The sequence below is a fragment of the Cebus imitator genome, unplaced genomic scaffold (assembly GCF_001604975.1).
Source record: "Cebus imitator isolate Cc_AM_T3 unplaced genomic scaffold, Cebus_imitator-1.0 Scaffold129, whole genome shotgun sequence".
Lineage (NCBI taxonomy): Eukaryota > Metazoa > Chordata > Mammalia > Primates > Cebidae > Cebus > Cebus imitator.
Window position 1 is genome coordinate 3,138,306 of NW_016107444.1, and position 23,141 is coordinate 3,161,446.

The 23,141-nt window shown below is 40.1% G+C and overlaps 1 protein-coding gene across 2 annotated transcripts in view; it reads left to right on the forward strand.

Moving 5' to 3' along the window:
- The window catches only part of CYP4X1 (cytochrome P450 family 4 subfamily X member 1), a 148,809-nt gene that overhangs the window by 110,026 nt on the left and 15,642 nt on the right, over positions 1-23,141 (forward strand). Inside the window, exons 1-3 of one of the 2 annotated variants that reach the window (XM_017540931.1) lie at positions 14,124-14,531; positions 20,282-20,423; positions 21,624-21,668. In XM_017540931.1, the coding sequence (XP_017396420.1) occupies positions 14,355-14,531; positions 20,282-20,423; positions 21,624-21,668 (364 nt within the window). In that variant the 5' untranslated portion in view covers positions 14,124-14,354. Of the gene's footprint in view, positions 1-14,123; positions 14,532-20,281; positions 20,424-21,623; positions 21,669-23,141 lie in introns of those variants that run through there. The other variant, XM_037742898.1, reaches the window with a different exon arrangement.

Sequence of the window (23,141 nt, forward strand, 5' to 3'; positions counted from 1 at the left end):
TTTGTAAAGTGTCTGTTCATATCCTTTGCCCACTTTTGAATGGGCTTGTTTGTTCTTTTCTTGTAAATCTGTTTTAGTTCTTTGTAAATTCTGGATATCAGCCCTTTGTCAGATGGGTAGACTGCAAAATTTTTTTCCCATTCTGTTGGTTGCCGATTCACTCTAATGACTATTTCTTTTGCTATGCAGAAGCCTGTATAGTTTTTATATCAAATAAGTCAAATTTTACATTTACATTAGGGAAATATTAATGTTAAACCCAATTTTTAATAAAAACTTATAGGCATATTTACCCAATTTTAATGTTTGACCACATGGTAAGATTTATGAAAATCTTTTATAATCCTTTACAAAATATTTTTTGTTAAAAATCAGGTTAATGTTCTAAGAGAAACCTGTTGTGCTTTTATTTTAATTTTCAATTTATGTAAAAACTAAATAATACTGCTTTAACATTAGCCATTAGGTTTACAGACAGAATTTGTTTTACAATTACTTTTCTCATACACTTTCTGCAACTTGCTTAAACCTTTAGCTTTATCTAACTTAAAACAATCCTTTAACCTTTAATTTAGGCAAAAATCCACATTTCCACACCTTCTTATAATCTTTTACCAAAACTATATTCTATTTTTCTTACACATCTTGTATGGAAAACTGTTTCTTCAATAGTCTCAAGTATATATTACACTGTTAACTCTTAGCAACCTTTACTTTTGTGAAAATGTTGGTAAGTTTTGGATTTTATGTACTAGGTGTGGAGTCTAGGACCCAGAGAGAAGTGCTGATAAGGTCTGACTCTTTCCAGCATCTAACTCAATGTGTCTAAGATCTTACCTACCCATAAAGCAGGAAAGTTATACAGTTAAGAGTCATAGTGACATTTCATGAAGCATTTAGGAGGCCTAATTGCCTTTACATTGTACAACAACTTTACATAAATTCCCCTTCATAAATTCTTTCATGACTTACACAGGCCATCTATAACATACTTGGACTTTTTTACTTGTTCTAACCATCCCTCTTTCTAAACAACCTGTCATTTTATTCTAGGATTAAATTTACCTTGCAAGATTCTCTTTTGCATAAAATTATTTTTCTTTAAGTTTTTTTTTTTAACTAAAAATACCTTTTTATTTTTATAACTTTATATCTCTTATTTCCTGGTTCCTTTTACTTTGTTTTATATACAAGCTTTAAATAAAATTTGAATTTGACAAAAATTATTTATCTTTAAAAAGAGATACAATTGGCACTGTTGGCTCACAAATCCTCACAAGGTTGGTGTCAAAGTTAAGTCAGAAAAGACCTAGCAAGATGGCTGAATAGGAGCAGCTCTAGTCTGCAGCTGCCAGTGAGATCAATGGAGAAGATGGGTGATTTCTCCATTTCCAACTGAGGTACCTGGCTCCTCTCATTGGAACTGGTTAAACAGTCAGTGCAGCCCACAGAGGGTGAGCTGAAACAGGGTGGGGTGTTGCCTAGCCCAGGAAGGGCAAGGGATTGGGGAACTCTCTCCCATAGCCAAAGGAAGCCATGAGGGACTGTGCCATAAGGAATGGGGCACCCTGGCCCAGATACTATGCCTTTACCATAGTCTTTGCTACCCACATACCAGTAGATTCCATTGGGTGCCTACAACAACAAAATTGGGCAACTGTTTGGACAGACACCAAGCTAGCTACAGGAGTTTTTTGTTTTTTTTTTTTTTTTTTTTTTTTGTCATACTACAGTGGCACCTGGAACAATAGCAAAACAGAACCATTCACTCCCCTGGAAAAGGGGTTGAAGTTAGGGAGCCAAGTGGTCTAGCTTAGTGGATCCCACCTCCATGGAGCCCAGTAACATAAGATCCATTGACTTAAAATTCTCACTGCCAGTCCAGAATTCTGAAGTCAACCTGAGACACTGGAGCTTAGAGGGGGAGGGGCACTGCCATTACTGAGGCTTGAGTAGGTGGTTTTACCCACATAATGTAAACAAAGCCACCAGGAAGTTCCAACTGGATGGAGCCCTCTGCAGCTCAGCAAAGCTGCTGTAGCCAGACTGTCTCTCTAGATTCCTCCTCTCTGGGCAGGGCATCAGTGAAAAAAAAGGCAGCCTCCCTAGTCAGAGGCTTATAGATAAAACTCCCATCTCCCTGGGACAGAGCACCTGGGGGAAGTGGCAGCTGTGGGCACAGCTTCAGCAGTCTTAAATGTTCCTGCCTGCCAGCTCTGTGCAGTGTATCTGCAATCACAGCACTCGAGCTCTACTTGAGCTCTACTTGGGTTACTTGAGCTCTACTCAAGCTCTATAGATTAGACTACCTCCTCAAGTGGGTCTGTGACCCCCATGTCTCCTGACTGGAAGATATCTCCCAGCAGAGGCTGACAGCACGTCATGCAGGAGAGCTCTGGCTGGCATGTGGTGGGTGCCCCTCTGGGAAGAAGCTTCCAGAGGAAGGGACAGGCAGCAATCGTTGCTGTTCTGCAGTCTCTGCTGGTGATACCCAGGCCAGCAGGGTCTGGAGTTGACCTCCAGAAAACTCCAGCAGATCTGCAGCAGAGGGACCTGAGCTGTTAGAAGGAGAACTAAAAAACAGAAATTAAAATCATCAGTACAAACAAAAAGGATGTCCACTCAGAAACCCCATTCAAGGGCACCAATATCAAAGACCAAAGGTAGATAAATCCACAAAGATGGGGAGAAGCCAGTGTAAAAAAGTCTGAAAATTCCAAAATCGGAATGCCTCTTCTCCTCCAAAGGATCACATCTCCTGAGCAGCAAGGGAACAAAACTGGACAGAGAATGAGTTTGATGAATTGACAGAAGTAGGATTCAGAAGGTGGGTAATAACAAACTCCTGCAAGCTAAAGGAGCATGTTCTAACCCATTGCAAGGAAGCTAAGAACCTTGAAAAAAGGTTAGAGGAATGATAACTAGAATATCCAGTTTATAGAAGAAAATAGAACTGATAGAGTGGAAAAACACAGCATGAGAATTTAGTGAAGCATACACAAGTATTAACAGCCAAATCAATCAAGCAGAAGACAGGATGTCAAAGACTGAAAATCAACTTAATGAAATAAAGTGTGAAGACAAGATTTGAGAAAGAAGAATAAAAAGGAATGAGCAAAGCCTCCAATAAACATGGGACTATGTGAAAAGACCAAACCTACATTTGATTGGTGCACCTGAAAGTGATGGGGAGGATGAAACCAAGTTGGAAGACACTCTTAAGGATATTATTTAGGAGAACTTCCCCAACCTAGCAAGACAGGACAACATTCAAATTCAGGAAATACAGAGAACACCACAAAGATACTCCTCAAGAAGAGCAACCCCAAGACACATAGTCATCAGATTTGCCAAGGTTGAAATTAAGGAAAAAAATGTTAAGGGCATCCAGAAAGGAGAGTTGGGTTACCCACAAGGGAAGCTTATCAGACTAACAATGAATCTGTCTGCAGAAACCCTACAAACCAGAAGAGAGAGGGGGCCAATATTCAACATCCTTAAAAAAAAAGAGAATTTTCAACCCAGAATTTCATATACAGCCCAACTAAGTTTCCTAAGTTAATGAGGAATAAAATCCTTTCCAGACAAGCAAATGCTGAGAGATTTTGTTACCACCAGGCCTGTCTTACAAGAGTTCCTGAAAGAAGCATTAAACATGGAAAAGAACAATTGGTACCATCCACTGCAAAAGCATACCAAATTGTAAAACCATTGACACTATGAAGAAACTGAATCAACTAACAAACAAAATAACCAGCTAGCATTATACTGACAGGATCAAATTTACACACAACAATATTAACCTTAAATGCAAATGGGCTAAATGCCCCAATTAAAAGACACAAACTGGCAAATTGAATAAAGAGTCAAGACCCATCAGTGTGCTATATTCAGGAGACCCATGTAACGTGCAAAGACACACATAGGCTCAAAATAAAGGGATGGAGGAAGATTTACCAAGCCAAAGGAAAGCAAGAAAAAAAAAGTAGAGGTTGCAATCCCAGTCTCTAATAAAACAGACTTCAAATCAACAAAAATCAAAATAGACAAATAAGGGCATTATATATGCTAAAGGGATCAATGTGACAAGAAGAGCTAACTATCCTAAATATATATGCACCCAATACAGGAGCACCAGATTAATAAAGCAAGTTCTTAGAGACCTACGAAGAGACTTAGACTCCCAAAAAATGATAGTGGGAGATTTTAACACTGCACTGTCAATAATTAGATAGATTGTCAAGACAGAAAAGTAACAAGGATATTCAGGACTTGAACTCAGCTCTGGACCAAGTGGACCTGCTAGACATCTACAGAACTATCTACCCCAAATCAACCAACTATACAGTCTTAGCACCATGTCACACTTATTCTAAAATTGACTAAATAATTGGAAGTAAAACACTCCTCAGCAAATGCAAAAGAACAGAAATCATAACAAACAGTCTCTCAGACCACAGGGCAATCAAATTTGAATTTAGGATTAAGAAACTCACTCAATCCCACACAACTACATGGAAACTAAATCACCTATTCCTGAATGGCTGCTGGGTAAATAACCAAATTAAAGCAGAAATAAAGAAGCTTTTTGAAACCAATGAAAACAAAGACACAGCATATCAGAATCTTTGGGAAACAGCTAAAGCAGTGTTTAAAGGGAAGTGTATAGCGCTAAATGCTCACAAGAGAAAGCAAGAAAGATCTAAAATCAATACCCTAACATTACAATTTAAAGAACTAGAGAGGCAAGAGAAAACAAATTCAAAACTAGCAGAAGACAATAAATAGATTAGAGCAGAACTGAAGGAGATAGAGACACAAAGAAAACTCTTTAAAAAATCAATGAATCCAGGAGCTGGTGTTTTTGAAAAGATCAACAAAATAGATAGACTGCTAGTCAGACTTAATGAAGAAGAAAAGAGAGAAGAATCAAATAGATGCAATAAAAAATGATAAAGGGGATATCACCACTGATACCACAGAAATACAAACTACTATCAGAGAATACTATAAACACCTATAAGCAAACAAACTAGAAAATCTAGAAAAAATGGATAAATTCCTAGACACATGCACCCCCCAAGTCTAAACCAGGAAGAAGTCAAATCCCTGAATAGACCAGTCACAAGTTCTGAAATTGAGGGAGCAATTAATAGCCTACCAACCAAAAGAAGTCCAGGACCAGATGGATTTATAGCTGAATTCTACCAAAGGTACAGAGTAGCTGGTACCTTTCCTTCTGAAACTACTCCAAGCAATAGAAAAAGAGGGAATCCTCCCTAACTCATTTTATGAAGCCAGTATCATCCTGGTACCAAAACCTGACAGAGACACAACAACAACAACAACAAATTTCAGACCAATATTTCTGATGAGTATTGATGCGAAAATCCTCAATAAAATACTAGCAAACCAAAACCTTATCCACCACAATCTAGTCAGCTTCATCTCTGGGATGCAGTGGTGGTTCAACATACTCGAATCAATAAATGCAATCCATCACGTAAACAGAACCAATGACAAAAAACACATGATTATCTCAATAGATGCAGAAAATGCCTTCCATAAAATTAAACCACCCTTCATGCTAAAAAATCTCAAGAAACTAGGTATATTGATGGAACATATCTCAAATTAATAAGAGCTGTTTATAACAAACCCACAGCCAATATACTGAAAGGACAAAAGCTGGAGCATTCCCTTTGAAATCCAGCACTAGACAAGGATGCCCTCTCTCACCACTCCTATTCAACGTAGTATTGGAAGTTCTGGCCAAGGCAATCAGGCAAGAGAAAGAAATAAAGGATATTCAGATAGGAAAAGTGGAAGTCAAATTGTCTCTGTTTGCAGATGACAAGATTGTATGTTTAGAAAACCCCATTGTCTCACCACAAAATCTCCTTAAGCAGATAATCAACTTCAGCAAAGTCTCAGGATACAAAATCAATGTGCAAAAATCATAAACATTCCTATTCCTCAATAATAGACAAACAGCCAAATCATGAGTGAACTCCCATTCACAATTGCTACAAAGAGAATAAAATACCTAGGAATACAACTTACAAGGGATATGAAGAACCTCTTCAAGGAGAACAACAAACCACTGCTCAAGGAAATGAGAGGACAAAAAAAAAATGGAAAAACATTCTATGCTTATGGATATTAAGAATCAATATCATGAAAATGACAATACTGCCCAAAGTAATTTATAGATTCAATGCTATCCCCATCAAGCTACCATTGTCTTTCTTCATATAATTGGAAAAAACTTCTTTAAATTTCATATGGATCCAAAAAGATCCCACATAGCCAAGACAATCTAAGCAAAACAAACAAAAAACAAAACAAACCAATAACAACAACAAAACAAAGCTGAAGGCATCACTCTACCTGACTTCAAACCATACTACAAGGCTACAGTAACCAAAATAGCATGGTACTGGTACCAAAACAGATATATAAACCATTGGAACAGAACAGAAGTCTCAGAAATAACACCACACACCTGCAACCATCTGATCTTTGACAACCCTGATAAAACCAGCAATGAAAAAAGATTTCCTATTTAATAAATGGTGTTGGAAATACTGACTAGCCATCTGCAGAAAACTGAAACTGGATCCCTTCCTTATACCTTATTCAAAAATTAACTTATGATGGATTAAAGACTTAAACATAAGACCTAAAATTATAAAAACCCTAGAAGAAAACCTATGCAATACCATTCAGAACGTAGGCATAGGCAAAGACTTAATGACTAAAACACCAAAAGCAATGGCAACAAAAGCCAAAATTGATAAATGGGACCTAATTAAACTACAGAGCTTCTGCACAGCAAAATAAACTATCATCAGAGTGAACATGCAACCTACAGAAAGGGAGAAAATGTTTGCAATCTATCCATCTGACAAAGGGCTAATATCCAAAATCTACAAAGAACCTCAACAAATTTACAAGGAAAAAGCAAACAATCCTATCAAATAGTGGGCAAGACACTTCTGAAAAGAAGACATTTATGCAGCCAACAAGCATACAAAAAAAAATCTCATCATCATTGGTCATTAGAGAAATGCAAATCAAATCATAATGAGATATCATCTCACACCAGTTAGAATGGCTATCATTAAAAAGTCAAAAAGCAACAGATGCTGGAGAGGATGTGGAGAAATAGGAATGCTTTTACACTGTTGGTGAGAGTGTAGATTAGTTCAACCATTGTGGAAGACAGTGTGGTGATCCCTCAAGGATCTAGAACTAGAAATACCATTTGACCCAGCAATCCTATTATTGAGTAAATACCCAAAGAATTATAAATTATTTTACTATAACGACATATGCACACATGTGTTTATTGCAGCACTATTCACAATAGCAAAGACTTGGAACCAACCCAAATGCCCATCAATGATAGACTGGATAAAGAAAATTTGGCACATATACACCATGGAATGCTATGCAGCCATAAAAAAAGGATGAGTTCATGTCCTTTGCAGGGACATGGTTGAAGCTGGAAACCATCATTTTCAGCAAACTAACAAAAGAACAGAAAACCAAACACTGCACAGTTTAAGTGGGAATTGAACAATGAGAACACATGGACACAGGGACGGGAACATCACACACCGGGGCCTGTCAGGGGGTGGAGGGCAAGGGGAGAGATAGCATTAGGAGAAATACCTAATGAAGATAATGGGTTGATGGGTGCAGCAAACCACCATGGCACATGTATACATATGTAACAAACCTGCACATGTACCCCAGAGCTTAAAGTATAATTAAATGAATGAATAAATAAATAGAATGTTTTCCCACAATATATTTTATTGGAAAATACCCAAATAAATATTTAATATTTGATTTAATATAACTTTAGATTCTAAATTATGACACGTTTGTCATAATTTAGAATTACATTTACCGAATTAATTTGTTTACTTAGATTATTTATGAAAACTATGATAGCCATTATTTAAGGTTATGAAACTGCCATTGCAAAATTAACTGAGACAGTGAAAAAGTTCTGACCTAACTGACTGCATCTTGCTTCTAATCTCTAAGCAGTTCTTGTTCATTAACTTAGTTTATATTTAGCTTTGAAACAAAGATGATAATAGTCATTTCCCAGAGTAAACCTCCTTCATGCCTGTGGACTAGACTGTCAAAAGCCACAAGATTAGAAGTTATGGCATTTTACTAAATAATTTCAGTTGTAGCTATGTTTATTAAACCAATATTAATGTTTTATCTAATAGAAAAGGGTACACAAGCAAAACTTATTCTGTTTGGGGCTGAGTTTATGGTTTTGTAACTTCTATGCCAAATATTGACACCTTACAGTATTTGGCATGGATGCGCCTAAAGTTTCTTGACCAATAAATGCAAACAAAAACGTATGCTGGCAGTTCTTGAGACATTTCTATTATCACTTTACCAACACTTTTAAAGTCATCTTATTTATTAAAAATTTTACTTAGGTCACATAAAGTTGAAAAAGCATTTGACTATTCTTTTTTTCTGTTAAAGTATTTGATTTGAGCACTTTTAATTTTCCTTAAGCCAATTAATTAGAGCATTTTTATAGTATCAGTAGTAAAACATTGTGTACACAACACATAAATACATAGACATATTAGGCATGCCAATAGAAGTACATTTTATAGATTCTTAAGACCTCCTTTTTCTTATTTTAGCCTTGCAAACTCTTGATAACCTGGTTTATTACCTAAAGTTTTCAGCTAAATTGTTCTTAATCTGCATATTGAAGAAAACAACTCGTAGGTGAAAAATCAGATGTCAAGATTTACATCTCAAGGTACAGGGAGAAAAAGCCTGCTAGTGCTAGAGGAAGATTAAAGGTGGATGCCAGATCAAACATAAAATCATAGAAATCTGTTATCAGACTGTATAAGGAGACCACTTTTATTTAGACAGAGGCTGCCTATCTTTTAACTCTGGGCAGAGCCCACACTGAATCTTGGGTTTTCAAAAAAAAAAAAAAAAAAGAATTACTATGAGACTAGACCATGTGATGATTTTACAGGGCACTACATTTTTTTGTTTTTCAAACAAAGACTTTTCTAAGTGTCTAAATGACAACTTTTAAAAAAAACAAATCCAAGAGTAACCTCTGTTGCAACAGCTATTAATGAAGAAAACATAATTCAGGCAACTGAGAAGAAAAAACTCTGGCTCAAAAAAGACAAGGTCCCAGGAGAGAAAAAAACAAAAACATGAAGGCCTTTTAATACAAACACGCACGTGCACACACACATACACACATCTTAGATGCTAGCTTTTAATTAAGCTGACTTTTAACCATTGAGCTCCTTTAAAAAATTCTCTTTTCTTCACAGAGGGCTCCCAGCAGGGATGGACCTGACACCTCCCATATTCAAGTTTACACGGTATCAAAGCAACAAGGCAGATACACAAAGTGGAGACATTTTGGACAAACACAAGGAGGAGAGCATTCAGGCAGAACAAACTCAAAACCAACTTAAAACCTGATTTTATCCAAAAGGCAGAGTGTGTGTTTGAGCAAGCCTTATTGCTCCCCTGGCAGTACCAGACAAATGGCTTAACAAGCCCATACAGAAAAGCAATAGGCTGCTGGCATATAACCCAGTTAACTCGCTCCTAGAGTCTGTCCACTCCTGACCTCCATGCTTCCCATATAGTGGGAGGGACATGCAATTTTGCACATAGGACAACCCTCAGGAGAAATTCCTGGGAAAATCTCACCCAGCAGGTGCTGGGAACCTCCTGAAGACTGTTTCATCACAAGCTGCTGAGTGTTGAAAACACCACCGTCCTGATGGCTCCTGGCTGGCTTACTAAATTTGTTCCCAGACCAAACCAAGTGTCAGACTGATTATTCTTGCAGCCTAATAATGAGATGCAGATGAACTGGGGAAGGAGAGAGTTTTTATTTTTGTAACTGGTTATAGGGAGAAGGCCTAGGAAATATCAAATTCAAAATTACAAAGTTTTTTTCAGAGCTTACATACCTTCTTAGCTATATGTCTATGTGTAAGTGTGCATTTATCTAAAGACATATGTGATTAACTTATTTTAATCTATAACTAGGATCTGAGTTTGAAGACCTTCCTCTGGAGCTTCTGCAAATTTACTTAATCTAAATGGGTCCAGGTTCTGGAGTGACTACCCTTATCTTGTCTCCTGTTAAATCATGGAGGTTTGGGAAGTTTCTTCAGACCCCCCAATAAACTTATTTGTGGCGGCCTGGAGAGTTTCTTCAGACTCCCAATAAAACTTGTTTAATCCTAAATGAGTCATCATAAGAATTCCTTCATTATCTTGTCATGCTTTGCCCGTAAGTCCTAGGCAAAACTCTTGGTGGGCTTTTGTTACATTCCAGTCTTTGTATAAAGGCACTGTCTCTTTCAGTTTCTAATATTTAACGTAACCATTCAGTCAGTACTGAAACAGTTGTTATGGAGGCCTGTGTTAGTGAGACCTGGCCTGCCACACCACTATTAACCCCAGTCCAGGCCACCATCCTATCTAATCTGAATATTGCAATAGCATCAGACCTGGTCTCCCTAGTTCCAGTCTTATCACTACCTTCCCCATCCCAATTTATTCTCATAAATGTTAAGGTCTCAGAACCTAGAGGTAGACTGCATAGATTCAAATCCGGACACCATTTTTTACTCTCTGATGTCCTTGGGCAAGCTGCATAATCTGTGTCTCAGTTTTTATATAGGTAAAATGAGATAATGGTAGCATCTACCTTGGTTATTCTGAGGAGGAAATGACTAAGTACATGTAAATTACTTTAGAATAGTACTTGGCACTTACTGAGAATACAATAAATAGTTAGCTGTCATTATATTTCAGGTAGCTTTCAGAATAATCTACTATTTAACTATTTCATTTTCTACCTTAAATCCTTTCAGTGGATTCCCATGGCCTTAAGTAAAGTCTGAATTTCTTAACTGGGCCTACCAAGCTCTCTTGGTCTGACTTTCACCCTATATGTGTTCTTAGCACCCATCCTTCTCACTGACACTTGAAGCTCCAGCCACGCTAAAGAACTCCCACAATCCAGTTAGCTCAGGCCACTTTATGCTCTGTTCATGCACTTTTCCACCATATAGAATGCCCTTTCCCACCTTGTCCACCTAGAGATACTTTCTGACGTTTTAAGATACCGCTCCACTAGACCCTAAGCCACATGAAGGCAGGGCCATGTTGATTTTGTTCAAGGCCACAACTCCAGTGCTCAGGGCGATTCATGGCACATGGTCAGTTCACAATAAATATTCACTCAGTAAATGAATGAATGAATAAAAGCATCTCCTCAGCTATAAAACTTTTCCCACGTTTTCTCCTCACCTGCATCCCCCCTAGCCTGGACAGATTGCGTTACTCTCTTTTGTCTGGCATGGATGTCAGCATCACTTTCTGTGAGAACTACCTTAAGAGTACTTAGGTGACCCTTGTCTCCCCAGTGCATCGAGCTCCCAGCATGTGCCCAGCACCGGGTCTGGGACATAGTCAATGTTCACCCATGTTTACTAACTGGGCATATGAGCAAATCAGAGAGCTGTAAATCTCTGGAATCCCACACTGGTCGGCTGTAATGCTATCCTGGGATATAGCTCCACAAACTTTTAGATTTTTGTCCCCAGGTTTCCATGTTCTTCAAATGCATTTATTATTAAGTAATAATATACTTCTACATTTTAATGGATCAAAGATACATGTTGCCATACTGAATTATTATAATTTCAGTCAAAGGTTAGTTACCTTGCACTGCCCTGTTTGTAGACAAATATACGGTTTTCTTTGGGGTATGTGTAGGATTGAAGCAGCTTCTCAATGGCCTTCATTTCTTGTCTCTTGTGTCTGACATGGAAGGAGCCATCAGATGAGCACTGGAGGAGGCACAGGCCTCCTTCTGGGAGTCTCACATGGCTTATTTTCATCTAGAGGCACCACTATCCATGTTGATGGAATATTTTTTGGTGTCTCTGATTCCCTGTACCGTAGCCAAGAAAATTCAATTCAGTGGACATTTGTGCAGAAATGCCAAAAAAGGAAGGAGGCACTGCTCTGTTTTTGGTCTCCAGAATCATATTTTTTGAGTTATAAAACCAGTTATAAAACCAGCAAGTTTTAAAACCAGTCTTTGGCCAGAATAATTTTCCAAATTCCTTCCTCTCCCATTAGCATGCCCTGTTGGAGTAGATTACAGAACTTCATTCTCCACCAGGGGCAGCAAAAACACAAGCAATAACAAGGATATTTTCTACCACATGGAATGGAGGTTGTGGGGAACACCCACATCTCACAGCCTGGTGGACTGAGGCAAAAAGTGGCAGAGGCTGGGTGGTCAAGAGAGTATCTAATTTTTCCCCTCTAGGCTAAAATCCTGGGATTGGGGTTTAGCTAGAGTGAAGGGAAAGTTGAGAGCACCAGGGATTTTACCTTGTGTCCTTTCATGGAGAAACCAGAGTGAAAATGGCAGTGAAGCAGAGAAGGCCTGAACTTCAAGCCTCTTTCAATCCCTTCTAGCCTCTCTAAGCTCCTAGATATAATGCAAAAAGTATGCTGGACAGTGGCAACTGGACATGGAGCAGAGGGGTAACTGCATGGAACTGTCTAAGCCTCAGAGGGAGTCACACCACCAGCAAGAACCTGGGTGGGCCTAGGTGAGCCAAGGGGTTCCCAGGCTCTGACCCTGCCAAGAGAACTCACTAGAAGGTCACCAACCACACCTACTATTCCTTAGTTGCACGAAGAACCCAGGGACCAGACCAGGCAAGATATCACAACCAGCTGGGACCCTGAGGCAGAGCCTGGATCTGAGGTCTTCAGCCCTATCACTATGTGAACACATGAGGGCCACCACCATACAACCTGCAGGATTTGGGGAAGGAACAGGGCATAGAGGAATAGTATGAAAAGCTGAAATGCCATGCATTATCCAGAAGAAACTGTGTACGCCAGAAGATTCTGAGACCCGGTCAAATAACTACATCTAGTTGAGGGTTGGAGTTAGGTAGGAAGTCTGTGGAAGAAGGAGCTGTGTGTGGCCTAATGGAACATGCAAGGGTCCAGGACAAGCTTGGTCCTGATGAAGTCACCACCCCGGAGGCTGTCTTAATCACTTACCTGCCAAATAAAATGTGGCTCCAGAGAGTGGAGTGTAGGCTTAAGGAATGGGGCCGGGGCTGGGGGTGGGGGGGGTCAGTAGGTGGGAGAGGGACAGTGGTAGGGAGAACAGAAAATTGTAGCAGAGATTGGGTTTACTGTTCAGGGCTGTCAATCAACACCTCACATATGCCTGTTTTAGCCTAAATCAATGAATAAATGAATAAAATGTAAGCAATACCTATAAAGATTGCTGGGGCAGGGAGGTGGGGGGAGAGAGCAGCTTGGGAAGTCAGGCCTGTTAGATCCTAGTTCACCACCTGATAGATTATAAATACTAAAACCATCACTTTCAAATTATTTTTACTCCATTTTTCTGTTATCTGTGCTCAAGTTTATTTATGTCTCTGGCATCTAGGGTCAGCCCTTCAGGGGCACAGGACCTGAGCAGCCACACCAGGCTCTGAACCCAGAAGGACATATGCTCGGTTTAATGCTCTGTCGTCTTAGAATTGTTAATAAAGTTTTTATCCCACATTTTCATTTTGCACTGAGATTCATAAATTATGTAGCAGGCCATGACTATAGCTGGATAGTGGAATTAGTATCTACTGGTAATATAATATATATAATATATTATATAGTAAAACTGTGCATACCTTCCCCATTCAGTGTTCAGTGCCCTGGCATGGGCAGCTTGAACTAGCTCATGGTGGGTGTTGGTACACGCTGGGAATCAGGGTGGGAACCAGTTGTAAAGCATTTACCTGCACACCACTAGACGGACCACAGGATAAAGGAATAATGATCGTACGCCTCCCCCTACCTCTGCCCCCGGGAATTTTGGTAGAATTCCAGAATGGAAAAGAAATCCTTTTGCATAGCGGTTTATTAATTTGTGTTAAGGAACAAAAACAATGACCTCAGCTTTGGCATTATTTTACAATATAAATTCAGATCCCGCGACTGAAAACTGTCCGCCTTAAAAGATGACGCTCCCCGAACCAAGCGTGCGCGCCTTGGTAACCCGCTAGAAATCCCGCAGGCGCGCCTGCCTCCTCTCTCCGGGCCTGAGCTGCCCCTCCCACTGCCCCTCCTCCTTCCCGCGAGGCAGGAGCTTCGCGAGGGCTCAGAGACCGGGTGGGCTGCGCGACCCTGCGCCAGCTCCAGGCGAGAGAAAGCGCACCCTCTCCCGCGCCCCTGGAGACCGCGGGCGTTCGGGGCTGCGCAGAGCCATGGAATTCTCCTGGCTGGAGACACGCTGGGCGCGGCCCTTTTACCTGGCCTTCGTGTTCTGCCTGGCCCTGGGGCTGTTCCAGGCCATTAAGCTCTACCTGCGGAGGCAGCGGCTGCTGCGGGACCTGCGCCCCTTCCCAACGCCCCCCACCCACTGGTTCTTTGGGCACCAGAAGGTAGATGGGAGGGAGGAGGCGGGAGGAGGGGGGACGGAGGGGCGGAGGAGGATGCCGCAGAGGAGCCCGCCTGGCAGAGAGGTGGCTGCTTCCTTCCATCCCTGGGGACCGTCAGGCTTGCACTGGCCTCTCCAGCCTGGCCTATGGCTGTCAGCATCATTTTTCCTTGCTGTGGACACTTGCTTTCCCGCAGCCCCACAGGGAAAGGTCACTAAAGAGGAAGCTTTGGGGGCTGGGAGAGAGCTATTTCAAGAACCTGAATATGGAAAAAAAGTGCGGTGTAACTCAGGTCCGTCTCTCATTGTTTCACCAAGCCTTCCACATGTGCTGCTTTAAAAATAGCATGTTATTCTAAATAACTTATTAATTTTAGGAAATATGCAAAATTGGTCACAATCATTGGCACGCCTAGTCCATTTTAACCAAAGAAAGTTTTCTTTTCCTAAGATTCTTGTGAGGTAAGGAGCAGCCCCTGCCAGCCACTCAAGAAATACTGATTGATGGAAAGTTCTGAAGTAAAGGGAGACAGCTTTGGTCACTCCCGCTTTTTAAATTCACTCCCACCCCTAATTGAGGTTTTTATTCATTCAGCTGACTCTGAGTGGCAGTTGGTGATAGGTACTAAGATTACAAAGAGAAGAGAAGTCCCTTCCCTGCACCTCCCAAGTCAGGTGCAGACAGGCCACAAAGAAAATGACAGTGCAAGGCAATGGGTGCTTTACTAGAGGCCTAGAGACAAGGGAATATCAGAGGAAAGCGTACGTCTCCGACTAGAGGAGGAAGGAAAGTCTGTGAAGGGCCGAGCATTGTCTTAAAGGATGGTTGGGTGGTGTGGGGAAGACATTCCAGCAGAGCTATTAAATGATCCTTTGGTTTCCCCACTTTCTAGTCTTTCTTACCTAAAGCAACCACTTTTAACTCTTTTATCTGTTTTTTTCTGGTATTTAAATCCTTACTTGTAAAATAATATTACTATATTGCATCTAGTAATTTAATAAGTTTAGACATCTGCTGTGGTTTAGATATGGTTTGTTTGTCCCCACCAAACCTCATGTTGAAATTTGATTCCCAATGTTGGAGGTGGGGTCTGATGGGAGACCTTTGGGTCATTGGGATGGATCCCTCATGAACATCTCAGTGCAACTGTCTCCTTCTTAATTTCTCACTCTGTTAGTCTCTCTTCACCCCCCAGAACTGATTGTTGAGAAGATCCTGCCACCTCCTCCCCTCTCTCTCTTCCTCTCTTCTTACCATATGATGTCTGCACACAACCATTCCTGTTCACTTCCACCATGAGTGGAAGCAGTCTGAGGTCCTCCTGACATGCAGTTGCCAGTGCCGTGCTTCCTGTACAACCTGGAGAATTGTAACCCAAATAATCCTCTTTATGAATTATCCAGCCTCAGGTATTCCTTCATAGCAACACAAATGTACTAAAACAACATCCATCTATGAAGTTCTTTATGACAGGCAATCACGTACACCTCATCTTCCACTGTCCCAATAACTACATTGTATTGTGTTTTATAGTTAAATAGAAAAACTAGTATTTGTATTATACAAATGTTATTTACTGCTGATCTAAATGGTCCTCTTTCATTTTATTTCTTTTCTCATAGAACTTTCCCCCCACCCCACAGTATTAACTTCTTCCTTTTCTAATTTGCTTCATTTTTCAATATCTGTCACTATTTTTTTCCAAATGCTCTAATGGATCTGTCAAACACATCTAAATAGTATTTCCACATATGCGAACATGCCAAATAATCTGTCTGTTTTTCTGGAGATATTTTTCCCACAGACCTCTCCTCCTGTTCTAGTCAGGACTGGTTGCTCTTTAAGAATGGTTTGCAGATGTTATTCTAGGACTTCCCAATGATGCTGTCCTGTGTTATGTATCTCTGCTATCTCATGGATGCTATGTCATCTGTTGTTTCCATTGAATTGTTTTGGCATCCTTGTCAAAAATCAATTGACCATAAATGTCAAGGTCTATTTCTTAATCTTCAGTTCTAATCCATTGATCTCTATGTCTATCCTAACTCATGGACGTAGAGAGTAGAAGGATGGTTACCAGAGGCTGGGAGGGTACCGGGGAGCTGGGGGAGTAGGCAGGTTAATCCGTACAAAAAATAGAAAGAATGAATAACACCTACTACTTGATAGTGCAGCAGGGTGGTTATAGTCAATACTAACTGCATATTTTTAAATAACAGAGTGTAATAGGATTGTTTGCAATTCAATGGATAAATGTTTGAGGAGGTGGGTACCCCATTCTTCATGATGTGCCTGTTTTACACTGCATGCCTGTATCAAAAACATCTCATTTACTCCATAAATATATGTACCTACTATATATTCACAAAAATTAAAAATTATAAAGAAATAAATTATATATCTATCCTTATGCTAGTACCACACTGCCTTACTGTTGCTTTGTAGTAAGCTTTGGAATCAGGAAGTATGAATCCCCCTACTTTGTTCTTTTCCAAGATTATTTTGGCTATTTGGGATCCTTGAGTTTCCATGCAATTTATAATCAGTCTATCAGTTTCTGCAAGGAAACCAGCCAGGTTATGCTAGGGACTGCACTGAATCTGTAGATCAGTTTGGGGATTATTGCCATCTTAACAATTTAGGTCTTCTGGTCCATGAACACAGAAAGTCTTTCCATTTATTTAGGTCATCTTTAATTATTTTAAGTAATGTTTCGCATTTTTCAAAGTATACATTTTGCATTTCTTTTGTTAAATTTATTCCCGTTTTATTCTTTTTGAAGGTATTTTGTCTTAATTTCATTTCAGATTATTTATTGCATTCATAGTGTTTTAGAGTCCATATTCCCTCTTGACTGTCACTGTTACTTTTTCTGCTTTCGAAAGGTTTCTATCAGAATGTTGCAGATTAGAGATGACTGATATATCAAACTGTCTAATATTACCAAACCTGTCCATTTACTCAAATCAGGGTCCTTCTGGTGATTTGCCATGCGGGAAGTCACAAGGAAACCTAGTCTCTAAGGCTCAAAAGGTGAAACTATTTTACATAGGCAATAACATTTTATTGCTACATAATAACTGTACATATTTATGGAGTACCTGGTGGTATTTTGATATGTGCATACTATGTGCAGTGATCAAATCAGGGTCTTTAGGGTATTCATCACTTCCAACATTTATTATTTCTTTGTGTTTGGAACATTTCAAATCTTCTCTTCAAGCTCTTCAGAAATATGCAATAAATTATTGTTAACGGTGCTATCGAACACTGGAACTTAGTCCTTCTATCCAAAGTCCATAGCATTTTAAGTATAGTCATAATGTTATGGAAGGATAGAGTGTGTGCAGGGAAAACTCCCTATAAGATAAGAGATCACATTCCTCACTCTTAGTAATGCAGATCTCGCTATGCTTCAAACATGCCAAGGATATTCCTCCCTCAGAGCTTTGAACATGCACGTCTGTGGTTATATTGCTCTCCCTGCACATTGTTCAGGCCTTTGAACAAATGTTACTTTCTAAAAGAGGCTTACCCTGACCACTCAGACTAAAACCGGACCTCTAGTACTCTCTATCTCCAACCCTAATTTTATTATCTTGGCCCTTATCACTCTCGGACTCTACACAGTGTACACCTTTGCTTGTTCATTGATTATCCACCGCCAACTAAAGTATAAAATCTGCGAGAGGGAGGGTCATTGTTTGCCACTATAAACCCAGTGAATGGTGCAGTTCATGATGCATCATTGGTGCTCAATAAATCCTTTGTTGAATGCATAAATATTAGGTGCTAAGAAAATTCATTTATTCAAAGATCAATTTACTACATAGAATAGGCCAGGTGTTTGATATTTATTCAGTAGGTCACTGAATCACAGCCAGCATGTGGAACCTAGGATGTATATATGCGCGCGCGCGCACGTGTGTATGTGTGTGTGTGTGTGTGTGTACGTACTTGCATGTAATGCAAAGAACATCTATGTAGCTAAGTAGTATAAAGCACTTGGGCTCCAGAGTTAAACTGGAGTTTGAATCCTCACTACTGGTCGCCAGCTGTACACCCTTTGACACATCATTTAACGTAGTCTGTAGCATTCAATTTCCTCATCAGTAAAATAGGGATTGTAATTATATCTCCTTCATAGGGCTCTTGAAGTAAATATTAAATCACATAAAACATGAAAGCATTTTGCAGCACTTAGTTCATAGCAGTGCCTGATAAATGTTAGCTGTTACTATTTGGGGGGCACTATGCATTTTCTGAACATTTCTGAACAATGTTTACTAAATATATGTAGTACTCATTTTCAAGTATATTTAGATGCTTCTCTGGGGATGAAGAAGTATAGCTTAAATGTAGTACAGGATTCACAACAGTTTTCTGTCCTTTTTGTCTAGTCAGGAGTTACAAAAAGTATAATGAAATTCTTTATGTGGCTGGAGTGTCTATGAAAATTTTTTACCTAAACAATTGTCATATTAGTTTATAATTTCCAGGAGGGCAGAGGCCTTATCTTTCCTGTCTTTCTCTGTATCTCTACCACCTGGTACGTGTGATAGACACTCAATAAATACTTGTTTGTTTGTAGTTTGTGAACGAATAAATGAAAAATATTCACATTGTTGAAAACCACTACTCTGGATAGTCAGTGGGCACTTGTCACTGGCTTGGCTATGGCAACATTAGCAAAACAGAGTGCAATATTTTAGAAACTAGATTTCAAGAGTCTCGACCTTTCAGTGGCCTTAACTATCCAGAGAACACTTCATGGGTTAAAATTGCTAAATGATAACAGAGAAAAAAGGGAGCCAGAGTTGTCTACCTCTCCTGAGGATGAGAACAAACAGTCATGCAGCAGATACCATGTGATTACTCACAGGAGAAAAATCTGGCAGCCTTAAGATTACTTTGTAGCTGGGGACTCCCACCACCATGCTCAAGTGTATAGATGTGCACAGCAAAACACACACATGCAGGTACCCTCCACTTTACACAAGAAGCAAATGTAAATGAATCTTGTTTTCTGTGATTTAGAGAAACGATTCAGGTGAGTCATTACTAATCTGTTTCTAAAAGCAAAAGTCCTTCTCTGATGGTAGTATTTGCACTCTCATTTGTAAATGTTGAAAGCTAAAAGTTTTGTATTTGAGTTGGCTTTAAGCTTCACACATCTTGAAGCTTATAAATGGGCCTTCTGTTGGTGGGGGGAGAATTTGGATTTTCTTTGTAGATAGAGTTGGCAATTTTTTAGAGAGAAGCATTTACTACTAAGTCATGAGAAAGAATCACTGATGCATTATTAGAGAGAGGAACAGGGAGAAGAAATGGTGAGCTGGATGTAGGGCCATGGCGCATTTAGTAACTGTTAGTTTCCCACTTAGGAAGTACATCTTTTTTAGCTTCTAGATCCCACTGCAATCTGCGTATGTGATGTTGGCAAATGGGGCAGAGAGTGTGACTCGGCTTACTCTCTGTTGGGATGGGAGTTCACAGTAAATGTCATTCAACAGTGATTTGGTCTGGGGGTACAGCCTACATTAGTATTGAGAAGATAAATACACTAACTTTGTTTAGAGAATTATCCCCCAAGCTTAGAAGTCCCAAATAAAGTACATTAATTCACTTCCAGAAAAGTCTCAGGCTCCTCTGCTTTTGTGACCTTCTCAGGCCCTGATCTCAGCTTATGTCTGTAAGAGGGGACAGGTCCAGCCTGGCTGGCTCTCTAATTACTTTTACTTTTTTCACTGCAGTTTATTCAGGATGATAACATGGAGAAGCTTGAGGAAATTATTGAAAAATACCCTCATGCCTTCCCTTTGTGGATTGGGCCTTTTCAGGCATTTTTCTATATCTGTGACCCAGACTATGCAAAGACATTTCTGAACAGAACAGGTAAGAAGAGGGGCAAATCTCTGGGACCTATTCCTCCTAGAAGTGAAATGCACAAAACCCCACAGGCAATATTCCAAAGCAAAGTTTAGTTTTGGGTCTTTAAGAGACACAGGAGCAGGTGTGGAGAGGTGACAGGTTTCCTACCAATACTGAAGGTGATTCCCGTGTCCCCTTCCCGCCTCCCCCCCCCCGCCCAGTCCCTTGTCTTGTTCAGGACTGCATGGGCACGTTGAGGTTAGCGTAACCTAAAGCCCATCTGGAATTACCAGGCTTGCCAGACAAGGGTTCCCTTGGCCTCTCTAGGCTTTATGACTTCAGTGTCAGCAACAGTTCCCACTCCTACCTCTGGTCTCGAGGATCAGTCTTAAGAGGGTGGAGAATCAGCAGTAAATCCACTTCTGCTGGTTCAGTATGTAAGCCTGAATGCTAGATCATTAATTTACCCATCAAATCTCTCAATTGTGATCCAAACTTTAGTTTTCCTCACATGTTTCTCAACTGTGTCCCTTTTTCAGGTATGAGTCATTTACTTCCCCCACCCAATGCTTGTTTAAGGCTTTCATTGTGGACTATTTTATACCATAATATTAAAATGTCCAGTTTTTTCCCTGTCAACTTTGTAAAATGAAGGTTTTTATATTCTAGTCTTTCCTGTGCCATTGTATCCACCACTCCCAATAAAACCTAATAAAAGAGTCTTGCCCTGACTATCTCCATGTTTCCAGTCCCCTGCTCTGATTCGTCTCATGTTCACCTGTTAAGGACAAGAACAGTAGAACACCTCCACTTTGGGGTTCACAAAAAACAAGAGGCATTGGCACCTCAGTACCTGGTGTGTGCCGGCATCTGCTCTGATCCTTAATTTGCTTTCCATAAAGGATATATGTTGTCTCAGCTATGGTTATGGAAACATTGCATCCCTCCGGCAAACTCTGTTTCTGTTGAAGGAAGTATAAACAAGAGAAGAGTCGGGGTTTCTGTGCTTGTTTGCCTCATAGGGCTTGCTGTTCTCTGAAACTGAACTAAGACTAACACAAGTCTTTCCCCAGGCTGCCAAAGGCAGCAGAAATAAGCCCTGGGCTCTCTTTTGCTCAGTATTTGTGGTTGGTGCAGGAAAATGCAAAAAACTGTCACCAACATGAGCTGATAATGAATGCTCCCTCTAATGATGTCTTTTGTTTTCTCTGTTTGACTCTGCAGACCCCAAGTCCCAGTACGTACAGAAATTCTTATCTCCGCTTATTGGTATGTATGTGCAAATGAGAGTTATAACCCACTCTCATTCAAAGTCCCCTTTCCATAATACAGCATGCCCAAGGAACTCAAATCTGAATTCAAAAGCATTAAGAGTATAAGGTAGAGCAACACTGAAAGTTATCTAGGGGAAAGATTCAAGGGGAGCTCTAAAGTCAACACAACACCACTTCCCAGGAAGCTTCTTCATCCATTTCTCTCCCCCAGAGTCGTATTCTCAAGGCAGCAGATATGTGAATCTGTCCCCTCTCTCTTTAAAACTGCAATCTTGGCCTGGCACAGTGGCTCATACCTGTTACCCAGCACTTTGGGAGGCTGAGGCAGGAGGATAACTTGAGGTCAGGAGTTTGAGACCAGTGAGGCCAACATGGTAAAACCCTGTCTGTAGTAAAAATACAAACATTAGCCAGGCATAGTGGCATGTGCCTGTAGTCCCACTGCTTGGGAGTCTGAGGCACGAGAATCACTTGAACCCAGGAGGCGGAGGTTGCAGTAAGCGTAAATAGCACTACTGCACTCCAGATTAGGTGACAAAGCAAAACTCTGTCCACCCCCAACACACACACACACACACACACACACACACTGCAGTCTCTCCATCCCTATTCTTGTTTTCTTTATCCTTCTCTTGTGTTTTCTTGGATGTTTTCCTTTCTTTTTGGAGTTCCCTTATTTCCGCATTCGAATCAGTAAAATTTTGCTCTAGAGATTGGCAATATTCTGTCAGCAGATAAATTAAGCCCTTTAATCACATAATTGGTATTTATGTTAGACAAAACATGAATTAGAGAAAAGAATATAGGCTTGTATTAGGAACCAGTTAGATTTGAATCCTGCCCCTTCCTGCACGGACCAGTTAAATAGCATCTTGGGGAAGTAATTTACTCTCTCCATGTCTGTTTCCTCATCTTTGACAATAAGGATGAGAGTCACATTGCTGGGCTGTTATGAGAATTAAATGAAATACATATTTTTAGCAGTAAATGTAACAGCCAACATTGTGCAAGTGACAGATCATGCATCAGGGGTCTGGCATGTTGTAAGCACTCAGTGAGTGGTATCGATTATGTACTAATAAACTTTAAAGTGCTTTAAAGCCAAATCCTAATGATCAGTCTGGCAATAGAAGATTGTGAAGCATTAGCCTTGATAAGTATTTCCACGCAGTATCATTCACAGACCAGGGCTCAAGGGAGGAGTACCAGGGGACAGAGTGGATGTTCTTGTCAGAAGTTCCTTGTGAATTTATGCTCATCATATAGTTTATGGATTGGTTTGGAGTGGAAAGGAAAGGAATTTATTTGCTGTGTTTCTAGTGTAAGCTAGGGAGTAGGTTGGCTACCTCATGTATTCACTTTCAGTTAATCTGCACAGCAACACAGGGAAATAGGTATTTAGTATCGTAGTTCATTGTTGAGAAAACTAAACCTCAGGAAGGTTAAGTGACTTATTCAATTACTACAT